Source organism: Megachile rotundata, chromosome 14, assembly GCF_050947335.1.
Source record: "Megachile rotundata isolate GNS110a chromosome 14, iyMegRotu1, whole genome shotgun sequence".
Classification (NCBI taxonomy): Eukaryota; Metazoa; Arthropoda; class Insecta; order Hymenoptera; family Megachilidae; genus Megachile; species Megachile rotundata.
This window is the reverse complement of record NC_134996.1, coordinates 12,541,969-12,564,661: the sequence shown is the minus strand read 5'-3', so window position 1 is coordinate 12,564,661 and position 22,693 is coordinate 12,541,969. Positions and strand designations below refer to the sequence as shown.

General features: G+C 42.1%; 1 protein-coding gene across 5 annotated transcripts in view; it reads left to right on the top strand.

Moving 5' to 3' along the window:
• The window catches only part of Dop2R (dopamine D2-like receptor), an 89,319-nt gene that overhangs the window by 62,265 nt on the left and 4,361 nt on the right, over positions 1-22,693 (top strand). For all 5 annotated transcript variants that reach the window (XR_013040422.1, XR_013040421.1, XM_076539469.1 and 2 more), the window contains exons 3-5: positions 17,953-18,062; positions 19,772-20,024; positions 20,941-21,041. Coding sequence is in view for 3 of the 5 variants with exons in the window: in XM_076539469.1 (XP_076395584.1) it covers positions 17,953-18,062; positions 19,772-20,024; positions 20,941-21,041 (464 nt within the window). In the remaining 2 variants the exon portion in view is untranslated. The remainder of the gene's footprint in view (positions 1-17,952; positions 18,063-19,771; positions 20,025-20,940; positions 21,042-22,693) is intronic.

Genomic DNA, 22,693 nt, shown 5'->3' with positions numbered 1-22,693 from the left:
CTGATCTGCACAGAAAATTGTAGGTTAGGTTAATGGCTGTTCAATCCTAATTATAATGTGCATCATCAAAAATCATTGAGTGCCTGTTTCAACTTTCCTTAGCCTTAACATTGTACCAGTTAGCGCTAACTGACCTACACAGAAAATTGTAGGTTAGGTTAATGAGCATGGAGGACAGTTCTAACCACGCGAATTATTTCTTTGAACATATATATCCTAGTACGTATAATCGTAACTAAGTATTATCGTAATGTAGTCATCATCATTTTATGTATAAAGATTGTTCAGTATAAATGGAGAAATAAATGGAAGATCACAGGTGAAAATAAATTCCCGTGCGAAAGATCGTCTTTAAGCGATTTGATCCTGGCATTGAACTCGCAATAAAGCAGTCCGAGTATCAATGAAATATTACGAAAGATGTAACGGAGTACGTCATATTGACAAATGGTCTGTCACAGCGTTTGGCCAACGGCCAAAACAACACATGGAAGAATCGCAATGATATCGTTGCCCGCGTTCTCTGCCCGCTGAAAGAAAGATTAATCGTCGACCGGTTTCGGTGTTCGCATAATTACGCGAAAGATAGCGAGAATTTTGTACGGCTCGGTAACATTAATTATCGTACGGCTTTAATTACTTTCCCGTTGTAAATTCGAGCGCCGATAAATGTATCTTGTCCCTGATCCGAGTAAATCGAGCACTTCGAAATTTGTCGATATGCATGAAAAATCGGGAAACTGGAGCGTGGATCGAACGACAAATGACGCTTCAGCGTTTACGCTCGATTATTCACGATACTGGCCCAAACTTTTCCTATCTTGTCTCCCTGTGGACTCTTATTTGTTGCCGTTGATCTCTGGAGAACTAAATATTTTGGGAGATTTTACTTATTTTTACTTGAGGGTGCACGACCTCATTTGAAGAGGAACAGTATATGGGACAACGGAATAATTAATTTACTGTTATCCTTGATTTCACTTGCAGATGGATAGTCGAAAAAGAAGGGAGATCCAAACCAGGGAGGTTCAAAATTGAAATATTAAATTTTACGACTGATCCGCATAAATTGAATGCAGGATGGATTAGAGGGAAATGAGTTCCTTGTAAACGGAACTAAGGGTGTATTCAATCGGTTTGTTCAATGGCAAATCGATTCTTTTCGCCAACTCGGAGCAGATTCGAAATTACTTTCTGCAAAGAACGATCTACGTATTTCCCATAGGGTTACCCTTTGTGACGAGCCTACTGTAACAATGTGCCTTCAATATATACTCGCGTTTAAGATCCCGATAATAGAGTCTCATCATTGTCCCATTCAATGGAGATAATATTTGCCATTGAAGACCTACGGACCATTCAACTTAAAGTACATCCAGAAAAATTGTCTTTTTTAAAATTTGGAATCAATTTATTAGAAACAATTTTGACAGTACACGGATTCTAGAATTAACGAATCTTGCGGAGGTAAAATGTTCAAATAAATTGTTCCATTCGGGAATTTATAGAATCGTCCGAACTTCATAGAGAACTCTTTTACGGGTGTATTCAATCGTAATCATCTCTAGCTCGGGGCACGAAAAAGGAAATGAAGGAGGACAAAGACTGACGTTTCTTTGAAGCGAAGAAAAAAATGGAGGTCTACAACTACAGGATTATCTGGAATGGCTGTTTCTGCTCGGCTGCGTTCGAATTCCCTTTTTGATCAAATCATTGATTATCCAGCGGACAATGATGTATGAGGAAAGGAAGATTAGCGAATCGGGAACGGAAATTATAGTAAGTTACACGACTTTGCTCTTTAATTTAAACGTGATCGGGGGCTATCGTATCATCGTTAAGGTCTTCTTCAAGATTCCTTCACGGTGTCCGTGAGGGTCAACATATCAAGAAAATAGGAAGGAAACGACGCGAGTTTCGTGGAAAAACGTTTTTTTGGCCCGCTTCCCTTTCTTTCATATCCAAGATATTGGATAAGTTTAGGAACCTCATCTCTTTCGACATCGGTTTTTCTAAGCGCTGTTGCTGGCAGTTTTCCTGCTGCCATTTTTATTTCGGGAAAACGATGAATCGATCCGTCCGCAAAATTTTTCCGGAACTTCGTGACGTCGGCGGAAAGCTTTCTTTCCGCTGAAACTTTGCGCAATCGAATCCTTCGGAAAAGTTTGTACGAGATCGAAACGGGGCTTGTTTTGTAAAATTAGCAAGGAAGACAATTAAAGTTGCGCAGATGTCAGTTTGAAATTCAGTTGATACAGAAGTCCCGTTTAAGTATTCTTTAAGCTTTAATTCCACTTTCTTGAAGGTCCCTCTCCCACGAGAAACGAAGGAAAGTTTCGTGACTGAGAACGGAAACTGCTGCTTATAATTAATTAATGAAGATGGATAGTTCGAAAGCCTCTTGTACAACTTGTGGAAATTCAATTGTCCCTTGAAATTATTCCGCGACATAGTCGTACATCACCGAATAACGGTCTTTTGACCGTGGCATTAAAATTTGCATAAAGTATTATCGGGTAAAAGTCTCGGCCCGCGTGCAAGGGGAGATTTCACGTTAATTGGGTATTCGTGAAATTTTCAACCGGCAAACATGTCCGCTGAATCGTTAATTCGGCAAAGTAACGAAGTACGCTTTTTAAACTGCGTTGTATTATTTGATTGAAAATTGCAGCACGAAGGAAAAAATGAATAATTTAACGAGAATTCAATTAAATCGTCAGGAGAGTGTTACAATATTAAAGAATGCACTCCGGTTGCATTAACGCGTCCCCAGCCGCGTTCGCAGCGACAGTAGAAACAGCGGTGGCTAGTGCGCCGCGCCATAATACGTTTTATCAAGAATATTAAGGATTAATTTCCCATTCAGTTTACTGTTTCGAATTAATAGTGTAATTTTAACAGAATTGAGAACTTTAATTTCCTCGTTATTTGATTAAATCGAGTTTACCGAGCAAAATGCTGAATGTAATAACTACATAACATCAATTTTGCACAAGTTTCAACGCCGGCTATAATTCACGTTACAATAGCAAATTAGAGAAGCACCACAGTTTTTAAGGAAGTATTTTACGGACAAACTAGCTGAAGTTGTTAAGATTACAATTAAAACTTCGCATTCCGTAAACTTGCGCCCCTTGTGCGGAATAGTCAAGTTTCGTCGGATGAATGAGCTTCCAGGCGACTTTTTAGCGGGTTTGGAAAGCTTGCTTGCTAAAACTTATCGTGAATGCGAGTTAATGGATTTCTCTAGTTCGGTACACAATTTGTGAACATACGTAGCGAAGAGAAGAATTAGACACCGATAAATTTTCCGTAGCATTTCGGTCCTCTTAGTTCACCCTTTGCACTATTTTGACGAGTCTGACTCCTGACGCACTCCGTGATTAATTTTACTGGAATATTTAATACACATTTGGAGTACAACTCCAATTATAATTTGCATAATCAACGATTGCATTGTAACATATTAACATTTCAAATTTTTTTGTCTGTTTCGTAGCTGTAATTAGTCAGTTCTGACGCACTTGACAAATAAGTCATAGTGCAGGGTGGGTATCCTTGTTACTGCGCAGTTAGAAAATTGCAGATGACTGATTGCAAAATTACCATGAAAGATTACAAAACGCGTTAAGCGCATCAAATATTTCTCGTAGATTCCAGCGAATAGGCAAATTGCATCGCGTCATTTTAGCCGGAACACCGCAGCTGCATCCGTTAAACAAATTGCTCCACTCTCGCTCGCGCAACTCGTGCCACACGTTCAATCGTTTGTTACAGTCGTTTCGACGCGGTGACAAACATCTTTGGCGACGTTGCCTCGCTACATTTTCATTGAGCCCTATTATTCATTCGGCCACACACGAGCGTGCGCCAAGGAAACAAAAACGTCGCAATGAATTCGTGCCGGCAGAAGGAAAACACAGAACCGCCATCCATTTGCTATCCGTTTACCCTTTCTTTTCTTTCCATCCTTTTTTATAACTGTACTCGATAACGCAACTGCAACGAATCTGAAATCGATCGATTTTCCCGAGGCACTTTATCAACATCGTACGGCTCCGATAAAATTCAATCCATTCGTAGGAAGCAATATTTTTTCCCTCTGCTCGGCCAATGAATTATTACGAAAGCTTTTATACGTAGGAATTCTGTGATCTCGCGTCCGGTTCCCCTATTTGTTACGGCTTTTTATTCCCTGCAAGTTCATGATCGTGGCCACTTTGAATCTAATGAGATCCATTAATCGCAACACGGTCTTGAGCGGAGCCTTACAAAAAATGTTGCGAATCCAGGTTACAGAAAATTGTGTCGAATTTAAAATGGATGTCTAACAATTGATCTTTGTGTCCGATAATTGTCGGAGCGGCGCGTGCATCACCGTCATTATTCCCCCATTTTGTCTTCCATTGGCATCGTAAATTTATGCAGAAATATTTCAGGCTCAGCTGTCATATTGCACAATAGAGCCGCGGAGTAGGATATCAAATGAACCGTAATCAGCGTTAATTCGATTGGCAACGGTGACGCCAGCAAAGCACATTCTCAGTGTACCGACCAATCAACTGGACACACAAGCGCCCCTAACTTCGTGAACCGCGTCGATTGCAGCTTGAAACGGTGCAATTTAATGTCACCTGGTTAATTCGATCCTCGTTCTTCGCCTGCATTAACGAACGACACCTTACAACGCATGCACTTTTCACATTTTTCCAATTATTCTCAATTTCGTCCCCTTAGAAAAACTCCTCGTCGTTTTACCTCTACTCCCGCATTAAAAATTCCCTCGAAAACACGAGCGCGTTTAAATTTAATTCATCCGGTGCAGAATTACCGATCGAGTTTCCAATCGAGATAAGAATTTCTTGACTCGCTGGGAAGTTTCTTTCTCGTTTTGGTTAATGTTTATCAGGTAGTCCACACCTGGGTACATGTCCTCCGGAAGGAAATCAATCAATTCCGCGCACGTGTTTCCCTGGAGAAACTGGTATCCGAGAGACGTAAATTGGGACTTTTCAGCGAATTGACCACTCGAGTTGTTCTGGGACTACGTGCGAAAAGGTTCAACTAACTTTGCTGTAAGTTTCGATAGAGTTGGAACAACGATATCGACCTGTTGGCGCCGGTTGGGAATGTTAGATAAAAATTAAATTAAAAGCTAACTTTGAGGACAATATTCAATAGCTCGATGAAGGATTTTGAAAGAATATCTCTTCCTGATGTAATTTGGGACAAGTCGATGATTTCTTCTTAAAGTACTTTTTTTATAAAAATGTTTTATTTGATTTTAGAGCTGTTGACCGATAAAAAGTAGCGATTTAGAAGTAAGATCGGGTTAAACGTGAATTACGAGCGTGATGGGAATACTGGTAATTCAGGAATTTTCCTCTGAAACTGAAAGCACTCAAGCCCTAAAAGATCTCGTTCAAGGGCGACGCGAAATTTGTGGTTCGCTCGAAAGGTACAAGCGTGCCGTATATCTTCCTCTCCAATAGGTCGTATGTTTCTTCTTGGGTTAAACTCGAAGGAAACCCGATCACCCTTCACGCGAAAATCATGGAAAAACCTGGAGGCGGTGGAGAGCAAGACAAACGGAGAAAGTTCTTTGGTTAATGTGCTTCTTTAATGACACTTTGAAACACGAGGAAAATTTGATAACGTCCCTTGAAGAACGAATCCAATTAGTTGTTTAATAACCTAGGGGAATACATTACGTACATATTGATGACGTACTTTAAACAAACGAGAGTAACAAAGAGTCTGTCACAATGTTTGATGATTATAAGCGGACTGAAACAAGAAATCCGTGAAAGCGTTTAGACAGTTGAAAAGAATGCATTTCAGATTCGCTCGGAATGTATTGCGTTACATTTCGGTAGACAGGAAAATATTGCAAAAACGCGTACTCGAGCGAACACAATACCAAAGATCGTAGTTTTGATGAAACCGCTCCGTTCCATTAACGTCAGCTCCGTATCATTGTATTTGCCCGGAGAAAGAGAATGAAGGGCTACAAAGGCGTAATTTTTTCAGCGAAAGAAAATCGTGGCAATGAGTGATCGAGCATACACTTTCTCCAACCACTTACGTTTTTCTACACGATTCCTGGTGTATTTCCGGCGGAGGGCTTTATTCCGAGCGAAATTTCGCGACGAGTAAAATGCAAGACACGGTTGGTTCCCGGGAAGAATCCTCCTTTGTTCTATTTGTCTGGCGGTAACTAACGAAGTAAAATTTCGAGCACAAAACCGTCGGGTCTTGTTCGTGGCAGAATCGGTTGTAACGGGAATTGTTTCGGCTAACGATCGAATTTAGCATCGGTGATTAAAATCGAAACAGTACGTTACCGATTTGATGAAACAGTCGTAGCATAATAGAAAGTAAGCACCAAAAGAAACTTTCATGATTAAAGTGTTCCAACAAAGTTGCGAATCCCATTCCGTAGCGTCTCCTGAATGCAATTGGTAAAGTTGGAATCTCCATGATTGTGGGTCATTTGTACTTCGCCCAGCAAAAACTCCTTCCAAAGTTTCCTGATTTGCCGGCTCGTTTTCCTTTTTCCTTTACGTGATGTCCGAGTGTGTCGAACGAGGGTACCTAAGAAAAACCAACCGCGTCTTCCCACGATTTCACGCATTAATCAAAGATTATTTGCCTGTTCGAGACTGGAATCTCGGTTAACTTAAACGCGGAAATATTCCGAGCATCCTGTTTAGTAAGAGATCATGCATAATTCACGTAATACCCGTCACGACAATCGGAGATTACGGGATCTGGAACTCCATTCGTTGCGTTCCAACGTCGCAACATGGCGGCTGATTAACATCTGCTTTACGAAAGCAAAAGATGATTAATTTCAACGGAAGAAATTTAGGACTTTAAGAGTCTACCGGGGATTCGTGCAAACGAAAAGGTCGCGGAATCAATTAGAACCTTAAAGGATCAACTTATAAATTAAATTCGATAAGGACGACCCAATATCTTGACCAACTTTTACACCGTAACCTAACCGTTTCCAACTTTTTCCGAATCCGTTAACGATTCTATTGGGGCCAAACTTCCAGACAGAGAAGTCATTAGGACCTTGTCTCTCGGATCATTAAGACTTCAGAACGATATACAATCTACTCGAATACAGATGTTCCGATCGCCAGGATTACAAAGTTTGAAACATCGAAAGCGGCATCAATTCGGAAGCGTTTGAATTCCTCGCGATGTGAAATCTGATTTCCATAATCGAGGCATTGTTGCAGACATTAACATCACACGATCGATGTGTCTAGTTTCAACGGGAGCTAACTAACTTCGCAAACTTCTACACGTTCTTCTCGGAACCACGAGAACGTACTTTATCCACGGAGGCGTCGAAACAGTGGAACACGCGGTTCGTCGTGTAAACTGGAGATTTAAATAAAGCTCTCGGCTTTCGGGGCACGGAACAGTTTCACCAGTAAAGAGTCCTTTGCTAACGACTCCTGGGAGTTGGTAACAGGATGTCTGCAGGCAATGCTTAGAAACCGTGTTCTCCTGTTTCTCTGTTATTATCCGATATCTGTTATCTAATGGTTGTTCGATCTAATGCTTCCGATTCCTATGAAAATGTTCCACGTCCTCATAAGTAGTTCTAGATCCTAAACGATCTGATCTTAGTTCGAAAGTTACCGTGTAACCGATTGTCACGCGGTTTCATATTCCACCCTTCGAAGACCCGGGGCGCTAATGGAGAGAATGGTGTCACATAATGCGACCGCGTACTCGAAGATTATAAATGAATACCGTCTAGTTTCGGTCGGTGAAACGAGCCATTTGATCCCTCCTAAAAGCCTCAACGTCTCGAGCAGCTTCGTTTGAATAATTAGCGCGGCAAGTGTCAAAGTTTCGTCGGCTACGAACTTATGATCGCGAACTTGCCTCGTAGGGCGTGTTAGCTTTTTGCCCATCCCTTCTGCTTTTCGAAACCATTGACTTTTCTTTTCTAATATTGCGAGTATGTTGATGGACTTCACTTGGTCGGACAAGTCTTTTTAAAGACCTCTTCTTGTGGGAAACTTTAGCTTCAAGTTGTCCTTAGTTTATTCGAACAGAAAGATAAATTTATATTTGCTCGAATTTTGTAAGTTTTATCTGTTCATCAGAAACAAAGCAATGGTACTTTTTACTAGCTAAAAAATTTAGAATACAAGTCTGTTTTTATTCGAAGTGTTTCTTAAAGTCATCAAGAAACAAGAGGCACTCTACCGTCGAAATTTCAGGAGTGTAACAAAAAGCGGCAGGAAGTTCATTAGATACGTGAGTGCTCCCAAAGAAGGTACCATAAAACAGAACTGTCAAGCTGTCCGTAGAATTGACGAAGATTTAAGCTAGCATGTGCTTAGGTGTTAAAACGCTTTAGGCGTGTTATCAGGCGAATTTTGAAATCAGTAATTAACGGGATCTGTTGTGGAATACTAAATCCGATATCGGCGATATTGAAAAACATTAATCAGCGCATAGATTGAATAGTCGAATGTGACACGGTAGGTTGGCAAACATCCGAACCAATCAGTATCGATAACAGGTATCATAACGTTCGACTGAAAGACGGCAACGTTTCGTACACAGTGCTATTTATATACGGATATTAATATTCGATTATCGACGTTAATACGCAAATTAGCTGCGGTGTTAGAGGCTACCATTTATAATTATTATCGGTAACAACGAGCAATAACGATTTATATTCGATTCGCTTTCGAATTCGTTATTGAACCTATTAAATGTGTATTCTCGTTTGCCGCGCGGTAAAGTTTCATGTACACTTTATCGCGTCGCTTTATAAACAAGCGTTGTTTACTTAATTAGTCTCTTTTGAAGCTACAAGTTGATTTTAATTGAAATTCCTTGCTGCCGATGAATTTATAACGCGCTGTTATTGGACCGCGATTTATCGCCGTGAATTTAATGCGTAGCTTTTTCAAGGTACGATACGAATTTACGGATAATAGAGCAAGTTTCCGGGGACCGGAAACAATGGACTTCGTGACCGCCTAAAATGGCAAGTTAACCCGGATGTTTCCGGCAAGTTCCTTCACGTTGTCTCCCGGTTTCTGCGCTCGCGGACACCGTGCTGCCACGTTAGATGGCTAGGTAAATTTAATCTGATCCCCGACTAAGTCGTAACTACGTGTCCGAAACCCGGAACACTATGGACCCGACCAGCACGCTCGCTCGCGAAAGCTTCTGCCGACCGAATTACTTCGCTCTCTGCTACAAGGATTAGTCGATGATTTCTTGTTTGTTCGTTGACGAAATCCGCGCTGGTTTTCAACTTAAAATCAACTTATCCTGATTTTTCGTGAAAAGCAACTTGAAAAATTGCGCTATTAAGAAAGGGAACGTGCGTGGAAAGGTACATTACGAATGGATGAGAAGATGGAAAATCTGGCCAATCCTTCACGGCGCAAAAAAGTGCGAGAACTTTTGACCTAAATCATAGTTCGATATTTTCGAAGCTTTAACTCCGTGGTAAGAAAGAGTCGATTTCTTACGTCTTGATATACGAGTCGTGCACAATCAAGCGTTTCTCGATGCTTTTCTTCCCATACACGGTTACGTGGATACATTTCCGACGATTTACTTCTTTCGACGTCGTAACGCGAGTCATTCGATGAACGAGTAGCGAGAGATTTCCGGAAGGTCCAGTCACTGGAAGGACCGCGTCAAGTCGAGTGATAATGCCCCGTATCTGGTCAGCCGTAACGTTGAAAGCAATATCGCCCTCGATCCCATCGCAATAAAATCTCAGGAACAGATATTGCCACCGACTGGCTATCACATCCTTTTTCAAAATACCACATTTCCTCCTGGCTATCTACTGCATTTCGATTACATTGACCTCGAAAATTTACAAACTTATTATCACCATTCAATTTCATTGCCATTAAAATTTCAACACTACAATCGTGGTATCAACTGTATCAATGATACAGAGCATTCGTGGCGCGAATAATTCCATAAAAATTGTAGTCTACAATTTCATAAGAATTTAAACTGCATCTGAACTTAAAGCTGTATCTGAACATTCGACACAACAGAAATTAATTTCATCAAAATTGTAATTTCGTCGATTTTGTGAGAACCGCTGATTTTTATGTAAGAGGTAATGAAACAGAAACACAGTGAACAAAACACGATTCTCGTGAAATGGACCGAACTATCGGATGGTGTTTACGCCGCGTGTATAACTATTCAGATTTCGAATAGCTCTTCTTTCAATGGTCGTATTCGCGTCAATTTTGCGCACACGCCCGTGTAATAGCTTCGGGAATAGAATCGATATCTCGCTGATGCAAGGAACGTGGTGTCGCGCCACGTTCTTTCCTCCCTTCGAAAATTTTCATGGAAACACCTGTGCTGCTCGAGACCCGTGTCAAAATTGACAGCGTGTACTCGATGGTTCCCGGTGTCGGAATATTTAACTGACACGAATTTTTCCGCTTGCCGCAATTTTTAATACCTCAGCTCGTTTCCGCATCAGACGTTCCCAGAACGGGTGCTTCCACTTCTTTGCACCACTCGACATCATATGTAGAATTATATTTTCCTGGGATGTGATGACAGAACATATGATTTTTAAGCTTTCTTGATGAACACAAGGTCTCGTCTGTCATTCAGATCCTTAATGTCCACATATCACATGTGTACATGTATGCATATCTGGTAAAGTATCTGATGATTGTACATGTACGTCATGTCTACATGTCATGTGTGTATATGTATACATGTCTGGTAAAGTATCTGATGATTGTACATGTATGTAATGTCCACATGTCACATGTATGTGAAGTCTACGTGTCACATGTGTACATGTATACATGTCTAGTAAAGTATCTCATGATTTTACATGCATGTAATGTTCACGTGTCACATGTATGTGAAGTCCACATGTCACATGTGTACATGTATACATGTCTGATAAAGTATCTCATGATTGTACATGTATGTAATATCCATATGTTACATGTATGTAACATCTACATGTATACATGTCTTGTAAAGTATCTGATGACAGGACAATTTCTGAGTACGTACACGCAATGAACACATCACGCAAATTCTGACAAAGCTCGACAACTGAACGTCACATAAATTAATACTGTGATGAACGAGTTAGAATTGGTCCAAATAACGAGACATACCTTAACAATCTAGTGGAATTGAACCAATTCTGTCTGATCGTGAGACAGTGTCTGAGTGAATACGTAAGAGGGATTATGAACGGAATATTACGCATCGGTAATATTTCTGTGAAAGATGAAATTCTTGAACGGGATCGACTTTAATCTCTGGAGATCGGCCGACGTGGCAAGAAGTTAACTGGCTGCAACGAGTGGTCGGTCAAAAAGTGGCCGAGCACAGGATCTTCCATTAGTCTTCTTAATGGCTTTTTAATGTCGCCTTGGAATTTCAAGGGGCAAATTCAAAGGTGATCGTCCAACGGTCGATTACTTCCGTAATATCTGCGAGAAGCTTCAAAGAATTTTCATTCCGTGTCGATCGTCTCACCTTTCCTAGGTGACGTTAAACGATGTATAACTATTTGCGAAGAAACAGGAAAGTTCGCAGGCACGACACGTAATAGCGCGAGCGTTGGATGACCAACGGCCATCTTGTTGAAATTGTTTATTCGGAAAGCGTTTCGCTGACACATCGTTTCGACGCTGTTTCAATGAACATATCAGTTCCGTGCACGAAGAAAACGGAATCCTTTCAAGGAATCTATGGAGTAGATCGGAACGAGAGGAAGCTCTGGAAAGCAATTAACTTAACAAGCGAGACGATCACGAAACCGAGACGTTACGTTCGACTCGCTTTGATCGATTGTTTCTTCCGTGACACAGACGGCGGGGATTAAATACGGAATCGAAACTGCATAGAAATTCTAGCAAACCTCTAAACTTTGGCTTATGAAATTGTATCGAAGTTCCCCGTGCAAACTCAACCATTAGGACGTAACTAGCGATCGTTGTGACCGCGATCGGGAAAATTAGAGGAATTTGTCCGTCGTTATTTATGCTTTCGGAGTTGCCTCGTAATTTATACAAGTTGGTTAATAGTTACTAAGACATAATTGACCTTCCAAGATAATTATTTCCAATTGCAAGTTTTCTTGGTTTTTCGAGAACGTAGTATCGAATTGATTACACTTTGCAAATAATTCTCCGCTCCATCTCTGCCCGTAATACCAGGATTTCTAGCTTCCCCCTCTGCCCCACAATATCTATCCACGATTGAGTCTTCGAGTGCTTTCGACCCTCCTTGCAAGAGCTTCTCGCACCTCCGTGTTCTCTCCTTCGTCCAACGCAGCTTCGATTTCCACCATCCATCTTCCTCCAGCTTGATCCTCGGCAACCGCCTGCCACTTTTACCCCTTCCGATCCTACATCTATCAATATATTTATCTACCTGTCTCGCTTTCTCTGTCGGCTTAACTTTAGTGATTATATCAATTCCAAATCAATTTTAGCAACGGCCTTCGTGTCGGTCGTGCGCCCTCGTCTCCGCAACCCTCTGCCGCGTGTCATTGAATTACGATGGGTGAATCGCTTGGAGTACTGCAGCCGCTCGATACGAGAATTAATAGGGACGCCGTTACCCGTTTAAACGGCCGACATGATACCAACGTGGCCGACACGTCGATGGAAAATACAGTAACCGGGAAGCCCGGCTAGAGCTTCCGGTTTGCTCTCTTGCGAAATTACGAGCGCGAAAGTCGCTCTCGTAGAGTTCTTGATAAATTCTAGTTTTATACCTTGTGGTATATCGGTGCCATCGTACGGTGAAAAACGAAGCTCTCTTTTAGTAAATAAAAACCGCAAACATCAGGTACAAATGAAATTGACAGCGCGTTAACGCGAAAGCGTCCAACGAACGGTTTGCATGCGTAATTTCGTGAATCCGTCGACGAGAGATCAATTTTCCAACGAATTTCGAGGCGGAACAAACTCGGAAACCTTAAAAAACCAATTTGAGAAAGATTTTTTGTGTCTTCGCTGATGGAAGCTCGATGCGGAAATTAATTGCATTTTGAATTCGAGATAAGCCGGAACGTTCGACATCGCGAACAGAATCAATACAAACTAGCCGGCCCGAAAGCAATTGCATGCATTTATACGCATTGTGTACCTTTCGGCGAATTCCTAGCTTATTTATCTTGGAACGAATCCATCCGAAGGAGAATTTCCGGAACTAACAAATCGAAAATTGCACGCCACGTAAATAGACTGATTAAGAACGAGCAAGAATAATAAAGACTTAATTAGACTTTTTACAGGCGAAGCGTGGGCGAGTAGGTAGAACCAATCCGCTTCAACGCTGCGGTAGTAATTAAAATTCCCGCTCGAATGCTTCGTGTGCTTTTTTTTCCTAAAACTTTCGCGCCTCCGTTTTCCAAACGACCATCACGTCGACGATGAATCGGGTGGCTGGTGACGCGGAATGGTTCGTTAAAATTTCATTAAAATAAATGAAATTATACAGAGAAAATTTTCCGGTGTCTCGTCCGAATAGAAGTATCAACTTTGCTTTTAAAATCGTTCGAGGGTCTTGAAGGGAAAATTAACAACATAGTACTCGCAATATCGAGTCCCGACAATGTCCAGCATGTCGTCGCGTCCTTCATATTCTCTGCGCCAGGACAAGCGATGTATTATCAATAGCTTCGCCTATACGGGACAATGAAGCGCATTAAGTGCATTATAACGCAAAATTTACAGCTTCCGGTCACGCAAATTTATCTTCGAGCTTAAAACGTTGGTCGTAAAACGGTGGAGGATTTGCGGTTTTGCCCCACGCGGATCGATCGGTTTAATGGAATCGTCGAAACACTGGAGACAATCGCTAATTAATCACCGGACACTGATATCCGAACGAAACAACGTTGCGCGTCCTAAACGTCCTGGGCGTCGCGACGCCATTGTCCACTTGTCAATTGTTATCCATTATTCTCTTCCGAGACTTCGTGCACGATCAATGGGACTCGTGACATCTGTAAATGCTGGACTCTACAAACTAAGGACGTCGAATTAATTGGAAACAAAATCGGAAGGTTATAAAAATGTTACGTGAAATCGATTTTCGTGTTCGATGAAACGTACAGGTTGACCTAAATAGCGCTCTCAGGAGATTATTCCTAAATTGCGTACACACTGATTCGTGCGAGCTAATCCATAATCCAGTGCGAATCCTAACGATCTTACGGAAACGTGGGGCGATAGTGCTCCTCGGCGTAAGGTCGGTGAAATAATATAAGGTCGACTGGCCGCGTTCCCTTCGGCTCTAATTATAGCCGCTGCACACGCTGGCTATAAACGGTGATTACGTGCGTATCGCGAACAGCCTTACAATCGACCGGAAGTGTCGCTTTACCTTGGCCTTTCCCTTTGGGTTATCCCGTGGGATCTCCATTTAATTCCAACAAAAGTATTCTCGCTTTTGAGAGGCAACTACAATTTCGTGTCGCATCTTTTTGACTCGAAAATTAAGAATTTCGGGAAACGTTTAAAAGCGGAACAAAAGATTATACTTGATAATACTTGAAACTCGTTGCAAATGTACGCGTAATTATGAAAAGGTCCATGTTTGCCGAGCTTCAGAATTCCAGCGTGCACTGACCATCCATGCTACGGCAACGGTCGTTCCGGTCCTTTTGGATCCGCTTCGTAGCCCGCATACTAGCGTTATAACCGGTATTAATAATTCCGAGGCGAACAAAGTAGAAGGAGCGACGAAAAATAGTGCATGCCCGTTTCTCAGCATGAAGGAAGCGCGTTTTACGTCTTCCAGCCGGTGCTTTATTTTAACCGTTGTAACCGAAGCCCTTCCAGCTCCCCAGCCAGGTTAAATGAGCCATAACTCTGTTGCGTGTTGCTCGGTAACGCGTCTCCCTTGTCAAGAGGGGATTCGCGTTGACGCGCTTTCTACGATAAATAGACCCGCGCCAATTTGCTCGAGGTGCCACTTTCCTCTCGGTTAATTAATCATGCATCGGCGAAGAAACAGCTGATCGTTTCAGAAACACGTAAAACATTGTGTTCCGTAAATCGAGACTTCTCGGAGTCAGACGCGCTGCGAATTCTGAATATTTCAGACTATAAGCAACGAGTACAACTGTGGCACAGCGTGTCGGATAACGAGGCTGGCTCAAAGCGGACGCAAGATTGTGACTAGCACGTAGCTCTTAAATTACTTCGCCCTGAATACTTCATTGACATTTTGGCCGGGACTCAACTTTGGACAAAAGCGCGTTACTATGCATATTCGGACCGAACTGGGATTTGGACTGTAGCTGTCTTGTAATTAACGATGCGACGCGTCGTTGTAACATCAGTAACGTGCGCAAATCCCCGGGCTAAGTCCCCTTGATAAAAGACAGTACCGTGAAATGCGAGGTAGTTTTATATACATGAAATGTACGCCAATTCGGATTAAACATAAATCAACGACGTTTAACTTCGATTCCCCAAATGAGATCCCTTATCAGAAAACACTTTGTACACCCTACTTCTCAGCATCGTTCGAGCACGACAAATGATTTGAACGTGGATCGTAAAAGGGTTCTAAGATATTAGGGAATCATGGATTCTACGGGGCAGTAAAACGGAGATACGAGAGAAAAAGGTTAATTGGACGATTTCGTGAAATTTCAACGACATTTTCTCCGCGAAGTATACTTTTTACGAATTAAAACGAGACGGTTTGAAATGTTTACCTTGGCTATCTTTGAGCGTACAGATTCCCGTCTATTTTCGTTTCCTGTAATCCTGTAATATTCCTTTGACCAGAAAGCGTAAGAACAATTTTTCGAGAATCGCAAAATGGCAAAGGATTCGATTCGTTTTCGGGCAGAAGCTTTCGAAACCGTCTGTATCGATACTTTTGCTTTCTTCTTTGCCACATATCCTCTAGTGGTGATCGTTTCCTTTGAGGATTCGAAGTGACCGCGTTTCCAATGTTTAATACCATCCCAGAGGAAACGGGAGGCATGCATTTCGAGGCAATCCGCAGAATAAAAGTAACAGACACATCGATCGGTTGCAACGTTGACAAACGCGTCCCTCGGGTCTTCAGCTGCCATTTCTTCGCCGATATTTGCTCTTCTTTGAACCGCTCGATTTCATTACGCGTTTATGATTAAAAGGAAACCCTGTAATTCCAATGGACTCTTTGCAGCGGCCGCGATTCTAATTGTTTCAAACCTGCTGCCTCCTTTGTGCTCATTCTTGCTGGCGTGCTGTTACACGAATTTTACGCAAGGGTGCGTGCGCGGTTTCCGGAATAAAAATTCTTTCTTCTTTTCATTTCTTTCTGCCTCGCGTGTGTTTTTCCCCCGTAACGATAACATCGTGCCGCTCGTTAAAGAAAGAAAACAATGAAAATAGGTAGAAAACGTTGGTATTAAATCGCCGCATTTAACGGTATTCGAAATATCTCTTCCTCTCGTGAAAATGTAGGTCATAATGCGTTCAATAGGTAGCACAATGGGGCAACTTAAACCGATATTTCAAAAGCAACGTTTCGAACAAGCTGGTCGAAAAAGCTTGGTAAGAAACGGGGAAAACAATAACGAAAGACTTGCATTACTTTTTCCGAAATTTTCCCCCGGTTTTTCCAAGCGACACGTCATGAATTCTAAATAAAAAAAGTGGTGGGAACAACGCGGTGCACGTGTTGCGCATTTCCGCGAGATTACAGCTTCATAAAATATCGATGGGTTGGTCTCAGGTTGCTCTCGAGTTCCGTACGAGCAAAATAACTATGCGGCAGCTGGATCGATACGACGTTAAACTACGGCCAACGCAACTTAATACTATCCTGTAATACGTTTTACCAGTGATCACGATGCATACTGCTGGATATGATCGATAATGGCGAGACTCTGATTTAAACCGGGACACCGTACGTGCAATTGAAACCTTCGTCTTTCACCGTTTGATCTATGCCCGTACGTGCACGAATCGCCACCATTGCTCATTCAAGGGTATTTCATACGTGATCGAACCATTGGATCCAATTTCGCTGGAAAATTTAATCCTCTCGTATATCCCTAAATTTTTTAATCCCAGCATTTGCAATGTTCCGAAAGCGGGAGAAAGAAGCGGAGCAATAATCTCGAACGTTGATCGAACGGCGGCGATTCCGTCGAATTACGGTTTGACCAGAGAAATGGCTCGACGGAAAATGCTTGCGGTTTCTGCGAACGGCACGAAGGAAATAGAGCTCTTTGAAAGCCATTGCCTTAACGGAAGACGGAGACAATCGTGACCACGTAGTAGATAGGCGCGTTTAGGTCGCGTCCGATTCCGTACTCCTGGCACGGATGTTCCGAATAAATCAAGGAACCGAAAGCTGCGCATCCGAGAATAAAGAGGAAGATGCGCCGGTTCAAAAGCAGAAACACCGAGTATAACGAAAAGTGCAGGGGAACAGAGATAAAGCTCATCTCTTGATACGACCAAAGCATCTTTTGATTCGAGATGCTCTTACCTCGAATGCCTTTTTCCCGAGCGACGATTCGAGCACACTTCTGGTATCTTTACTCTCCGGCGAAAATAAGAGAAACAATGGAAACATCTTGGGTTGCTTAAACGGAATTAATTTATGCTCGTCACAAACGGATTTCGCTTCCAAAATGTTCCAAACGAAGGTTTATTTTAAAATTCCACCCAAAATGTTTTCCGTGTCGTTACAACGACGTATTATGATTTTCCCGTTCACAAAGGCGTGGACGCGCCATCAATTACCGCGATATTCGCGCGCAATTTGCTCGTGTTTTTGGTCGTTTACGCGAAACGTTCGGAGAATCACCGATCGCTAATTTGCATCGGAACAATAGCCGGACCGTACCAATGACAGTTAATTCCGCCGACACGATACGCGCTGGATTTAATCTTCATGGTTTGTTCGTTCGTTTTACAGGTAAACGGATCATGGAGTCTGCCCGGATTCGTTTGTGACTTTTACATCGCGATGGACGTGACATGCAGCACCAGCTCCATCTTCAACCTAGTAGCGATTTCGATAGACAGGTGAGCCTTCTTCGCAAATAACTCCCCTTACACTCCACGCTCCAATCTTTCTTTACCCATCCCTTAACCCTCCTATCGATTGTTCTACTGATAAAAACTTCGGTGATACTGGTAATTCGCGTATACGAGGTACACTTGGGAGTTTCTTTGGATAAGGGAGCATTATTTGTCTTTCTTGAAGGATTAAATACATAATGTTGCAAAATTAGTTACATTTTTAATATATATTTTTATAACTGTTTCAAAACATGTACTGAGTAGTCACATATAAAGTTGCAGAAGTGTAACATATATGAAATATATACTACTCTGAATTGTATCATTATATAAATCTATTAAAGAAAATCTTTAAATAAAAATAAAAACAACTTCAAATGAAATTGATTGAGCAACAGAACGTAAACATTCTAATATTGAATAAATTTGATGATCAGCTTGCTAATGAAATATGCATTTAAGGGTTGAGTTCTTTGAACTTAAACTACAAAATGCATTTGACATGTGGAGGTTCTGTTTCTAAATTATAAAATTTGTACAGGTTCGAAATTCGTCGTCAATTTTCCACGTCCCTAAATTTCGACTGCGAATTCCCATATCTCCAAAGTGCTATACCCCTAAATTTCTGCATCCCAAGTTCTCGCATCTCCAAATATTTACATCCCCAAATTCTCAAATTTCCAGCTTGAAAAATTCAGCGAAGACGAACGAGCCGTGGGACCTCTTCCCCTGACTCTGTCTCGAAATCAAATATATCTCGCCCACGTTGCATCCGTTTTATTCGGTCGCGACAAGATTTCGTAACAGCGATCGTGGGCAAAAGGAAAAAGTTCCGAAAATCGCGGGGAAGGTAGCTGATTTAACCGGCTTACGTGACAGGAATAACAGGAAGGGTGAAAAAGTAAAAGGCTGAGGTTGCTTTTGCGAGCGGAATGAGTTAAAGTCGAAAGAGCAATTTCTTTCAATCAAACGCCTCGATCTAAATGTGTATCGGTTAAAGAAACGATTGTTTCCGTGCTCTAAAAAATTCAACGGAATAACAGTTTCGAAGAACGGAAACAAGCTCGATTCGCGATGCTGGAACTTTCGGAATTCATTTCGAGGTACTCTCGATGCCGAGCTGCGTTTTTCGCGTTTCAATTCCGCGTTTGCATTCTTCGAACGGTCGCCGAAAATACTATCGATGAAAACTTCGATAGCTCGCGGAAACGTTATACAGCAGCAAAGAAACTTTTGGATTACCTTTATCGATTAATTTTCGCCTGATGGACATTAAAGAGAAAACTTGGTGCAAGAATTTATTTCGAGGATAAAACTTTCGGTTAATCTGCCTGCATGTTAAAATATGCGTATCAAGATAAATGGCTCTATTAAACCACTCTTGACCGCGGTTTAAATCTGATTCTTTAACGAGCTCCTTTTCTTCCCCGCCAGAAATTCTCGGTATAATTCACGGGTCTAATTAATCAGCGTTACTTTCAACCGTTTGACCCCGGCTTTCCGGTCGCGTAAGCGGTTTCTGAAACGTTTTCAATTCGACGCGTCTCACGGCGTATGTATCAGCGGAAATAGAAATAAATTGGACAGCGGAAGGCCGCGGAGGGGAAACGGGTGGAAGGTGTTGGCGAGACCGCGTTGATTTGCGGCACCGTAATGCCCGTCAAGGTAGGGGACACTGTACGATACGATAGCGAAACGAATTTGAATTGCAGATACATAGCGGTGACCCAGCCGATAAAATACGCGAAGCACAAGAACAATAGAAGAGTGTGGTTAACGATACTGTTGGTCTGGGCGATATCGGCCGCGATCGGCAGCCCGATTGTTCTCGGCTTGAATAACACCCCCGACCGAATACCGGACCAATGCCTGTTCTACAATGCGGACTTTATCATCTACTCGAGCCTATCCAGCTTCTACATACCCTGCATCATCATGGTGTTTCTCTATTACAACATATTCAAGGTAAGAAATCCGCGATCATCCGCCATCTTGGAGCAGCCCGAGGTTACGTAACGTGCACGCTGAAAAGGAGTTGTAAATTTTTGAAACTGTTGCGAACCAATTTCTTTGCTCGCAGTCTTGTTTGAAGTTGGGTGTTATATAAATCGGACAAACCTTTTGCATAATTCTGACAGCAAATAAAGAACGTCTGTCTCCTTGCCTTTTGCGACGGAGAATATCTTACAGGGATTTGCGTAACTTCCCTATGTCGATGCAAAAGATAATTGTTTTAATTTTTATGGAACCAAGTTAATCACGGATGAAGTAAAATTCGACAAATTATATAATTTTCGCAGCAGCTGGTACAAAGTGTTTTGCGGTTTCTACGTCGAGTAAATGCTTCGACGTTTTACGAGGGTCGGAAAGCATGGTCATTTTGTTTGCACCGGTGCTCCCATTATGGTGGTATTAATTGCCGATACCGAACGCCTCGAATTGAGCGACGTAATCGTTCGCGTGTAAACGCGATGACATAATGATCATCTCGTAAAGACATCCTAAATGAAAAGGTTGGAAGGAGACTGGCGATCGATGCAAGGCGATCGTTCGTACATTTTCACAGTTTTTACAGGCACTCTCGTAAAAGTATAATGCGATGGTTTAACGTCCAGAGAGGAAACGATATCCTTCGGAGCATCGATATAAAACGTGAAATATCTTTCTTTTATATTCCACGGTATCGGAGCAAGATACTGTTTCTCATAATGCATCAACGACGAAATTTTCTAACGCGTCAGGGGAGGGGACATTGGCGCAAAAACGTCGTAATAAATCCTTCTGTTTTGATACGTATAGATAATGGATGCCACGGAGATTTATTTCGTGATTTTTCGATACTCTGATTTATCTTGAAACGGCGATTTCAATTTTATTCCAGGCGCTACGGAACAGAGCGAAGAAAGCGAGGGCCAACAGGAAACCGAATCTGGGCGACATAAAACCGGGCAGCATAATCGAGAACATCGCGCACACGCGCAGGTGAGCCAACACCTTTTACTCGTCTCGTCGTGGAAATCGTTCGCGTTCTTACCTCGAATTTACCAAGAATTTTCTAGGAATATCCAATAAACCAGCGCCGGTTAAAGCAGCTGACGGCTTGAAATTCTTTGGCCGAATGTTTCGAATTGACGGTAGATTGCCTAGACGTTATTACGACGAGAAATTCGTTTGTTCGATCGACGACGGAGACTCAAAGCGGATACTTCGTTGAATAGATAAAATCGTGCGTAGGAAAAAGTCCTCGAAAGTAATTACTAAACTCGCGGTGAGAAAAATAATATCTATTGACACTGCACCGGCGTTTGAACGGTCGCGTTCTAGGCGATGAATCAATTTTCCATTTCCAGCGAGATCAAAAGAACGTTGTTTAAACTCGTTGAATTTATTCGCGATCCCGATCTCGCCAGTCAAAGACGAACGAGCTTCATCTCGAATGTGTCCCACGCCCGAGAATCGAGTCATTTTTTTCAATTTTCCCAGCACGTAACTCTTGCATTCCAACGAGACAATTTTTCACGAAGATTGTCGTGTCAGCGGGCGAGAATACGCTCGAAGGTATTGGCCACTGTTAACGCGCGTGTGCACAGTGGAACAACCAGTGGCTGGCGCGGCGCTATAGCACGGATTATCGTGGATGTTAAGGATATTACAAATTTTCCGTTGTTATGTACTTATTTCGTCGCTTGGAAAAGAGGATTTTGAAAGGGGCGTAGGAGGAAGGCGAAGTAAGCCTCCAGCATCTCCGAATAATACGCTTTTCTCGCGCTCTCCGGGCTTCATTTCCGTTGTCCGGGGTCGGTGTACTTGCCTTGAATAGCCAACTACTTCGTCTCGATTTAATTGCTGGCTTTTGTTCCCGTCTGTTTCTAAGCGTCGTGCGTTTGTTCATCGATGAGGACCCTGAAGAAGTCTTCCTTGACGGCCGACTCGAAGGCACGTAGTCTTGTTTGCCACTCCAAATGCTTTAATACCGACTTTGCCGTTTTTCCTCTGCGAAGGATCACGAATTCCACCCTCGTTGAATTTCAATTCATAAATTTTGAATTCTCGGCTACGATCGAATTAAATGTTTCGATCTTGCTTAATCTTTCATGCTAGTAGGGTAAGAGGTGTTTCAACGTTGCCTAATTATCATTTATAGCTTCCTTCCAGGTCCGTAGTTATGTACAAACACCGTCGATAAATTGGACTTAGGTGTTCCTGGCAACGGTCACATTTTGCCCATATCTTTTCCCTTGGGTCCTATGCGTTTAGCATAACCTCCTTTCCACGAATTTCCCTCGATATTCTCTCGACTTAAATGTGATTATCTCTAAGTAATTTCCGTGTCGTTCATTCAATTCTAGACAGTGATTACTCGTGTCCATTAATTAACAAATATCTCGATTAATCTTCGCGGACCGTGAAAGGAAAGTAAATAGGGATTTTCATAGAATTACATTTGTGGGAACTCGGTCGGAATTTCGGCAATCGGGGAATTATTAATTATTTTCTCCAGCTCTCGTCGGGAATATCGAATCGAGCGAAGTAACTTTAACGTCACTGAGTTGTAGGAGTTATCGCTTAAATTGGAACTACGAGTATCGGACGCATTCACCTATCCAATCTGTAATGTTGCTACTTCCCGATAA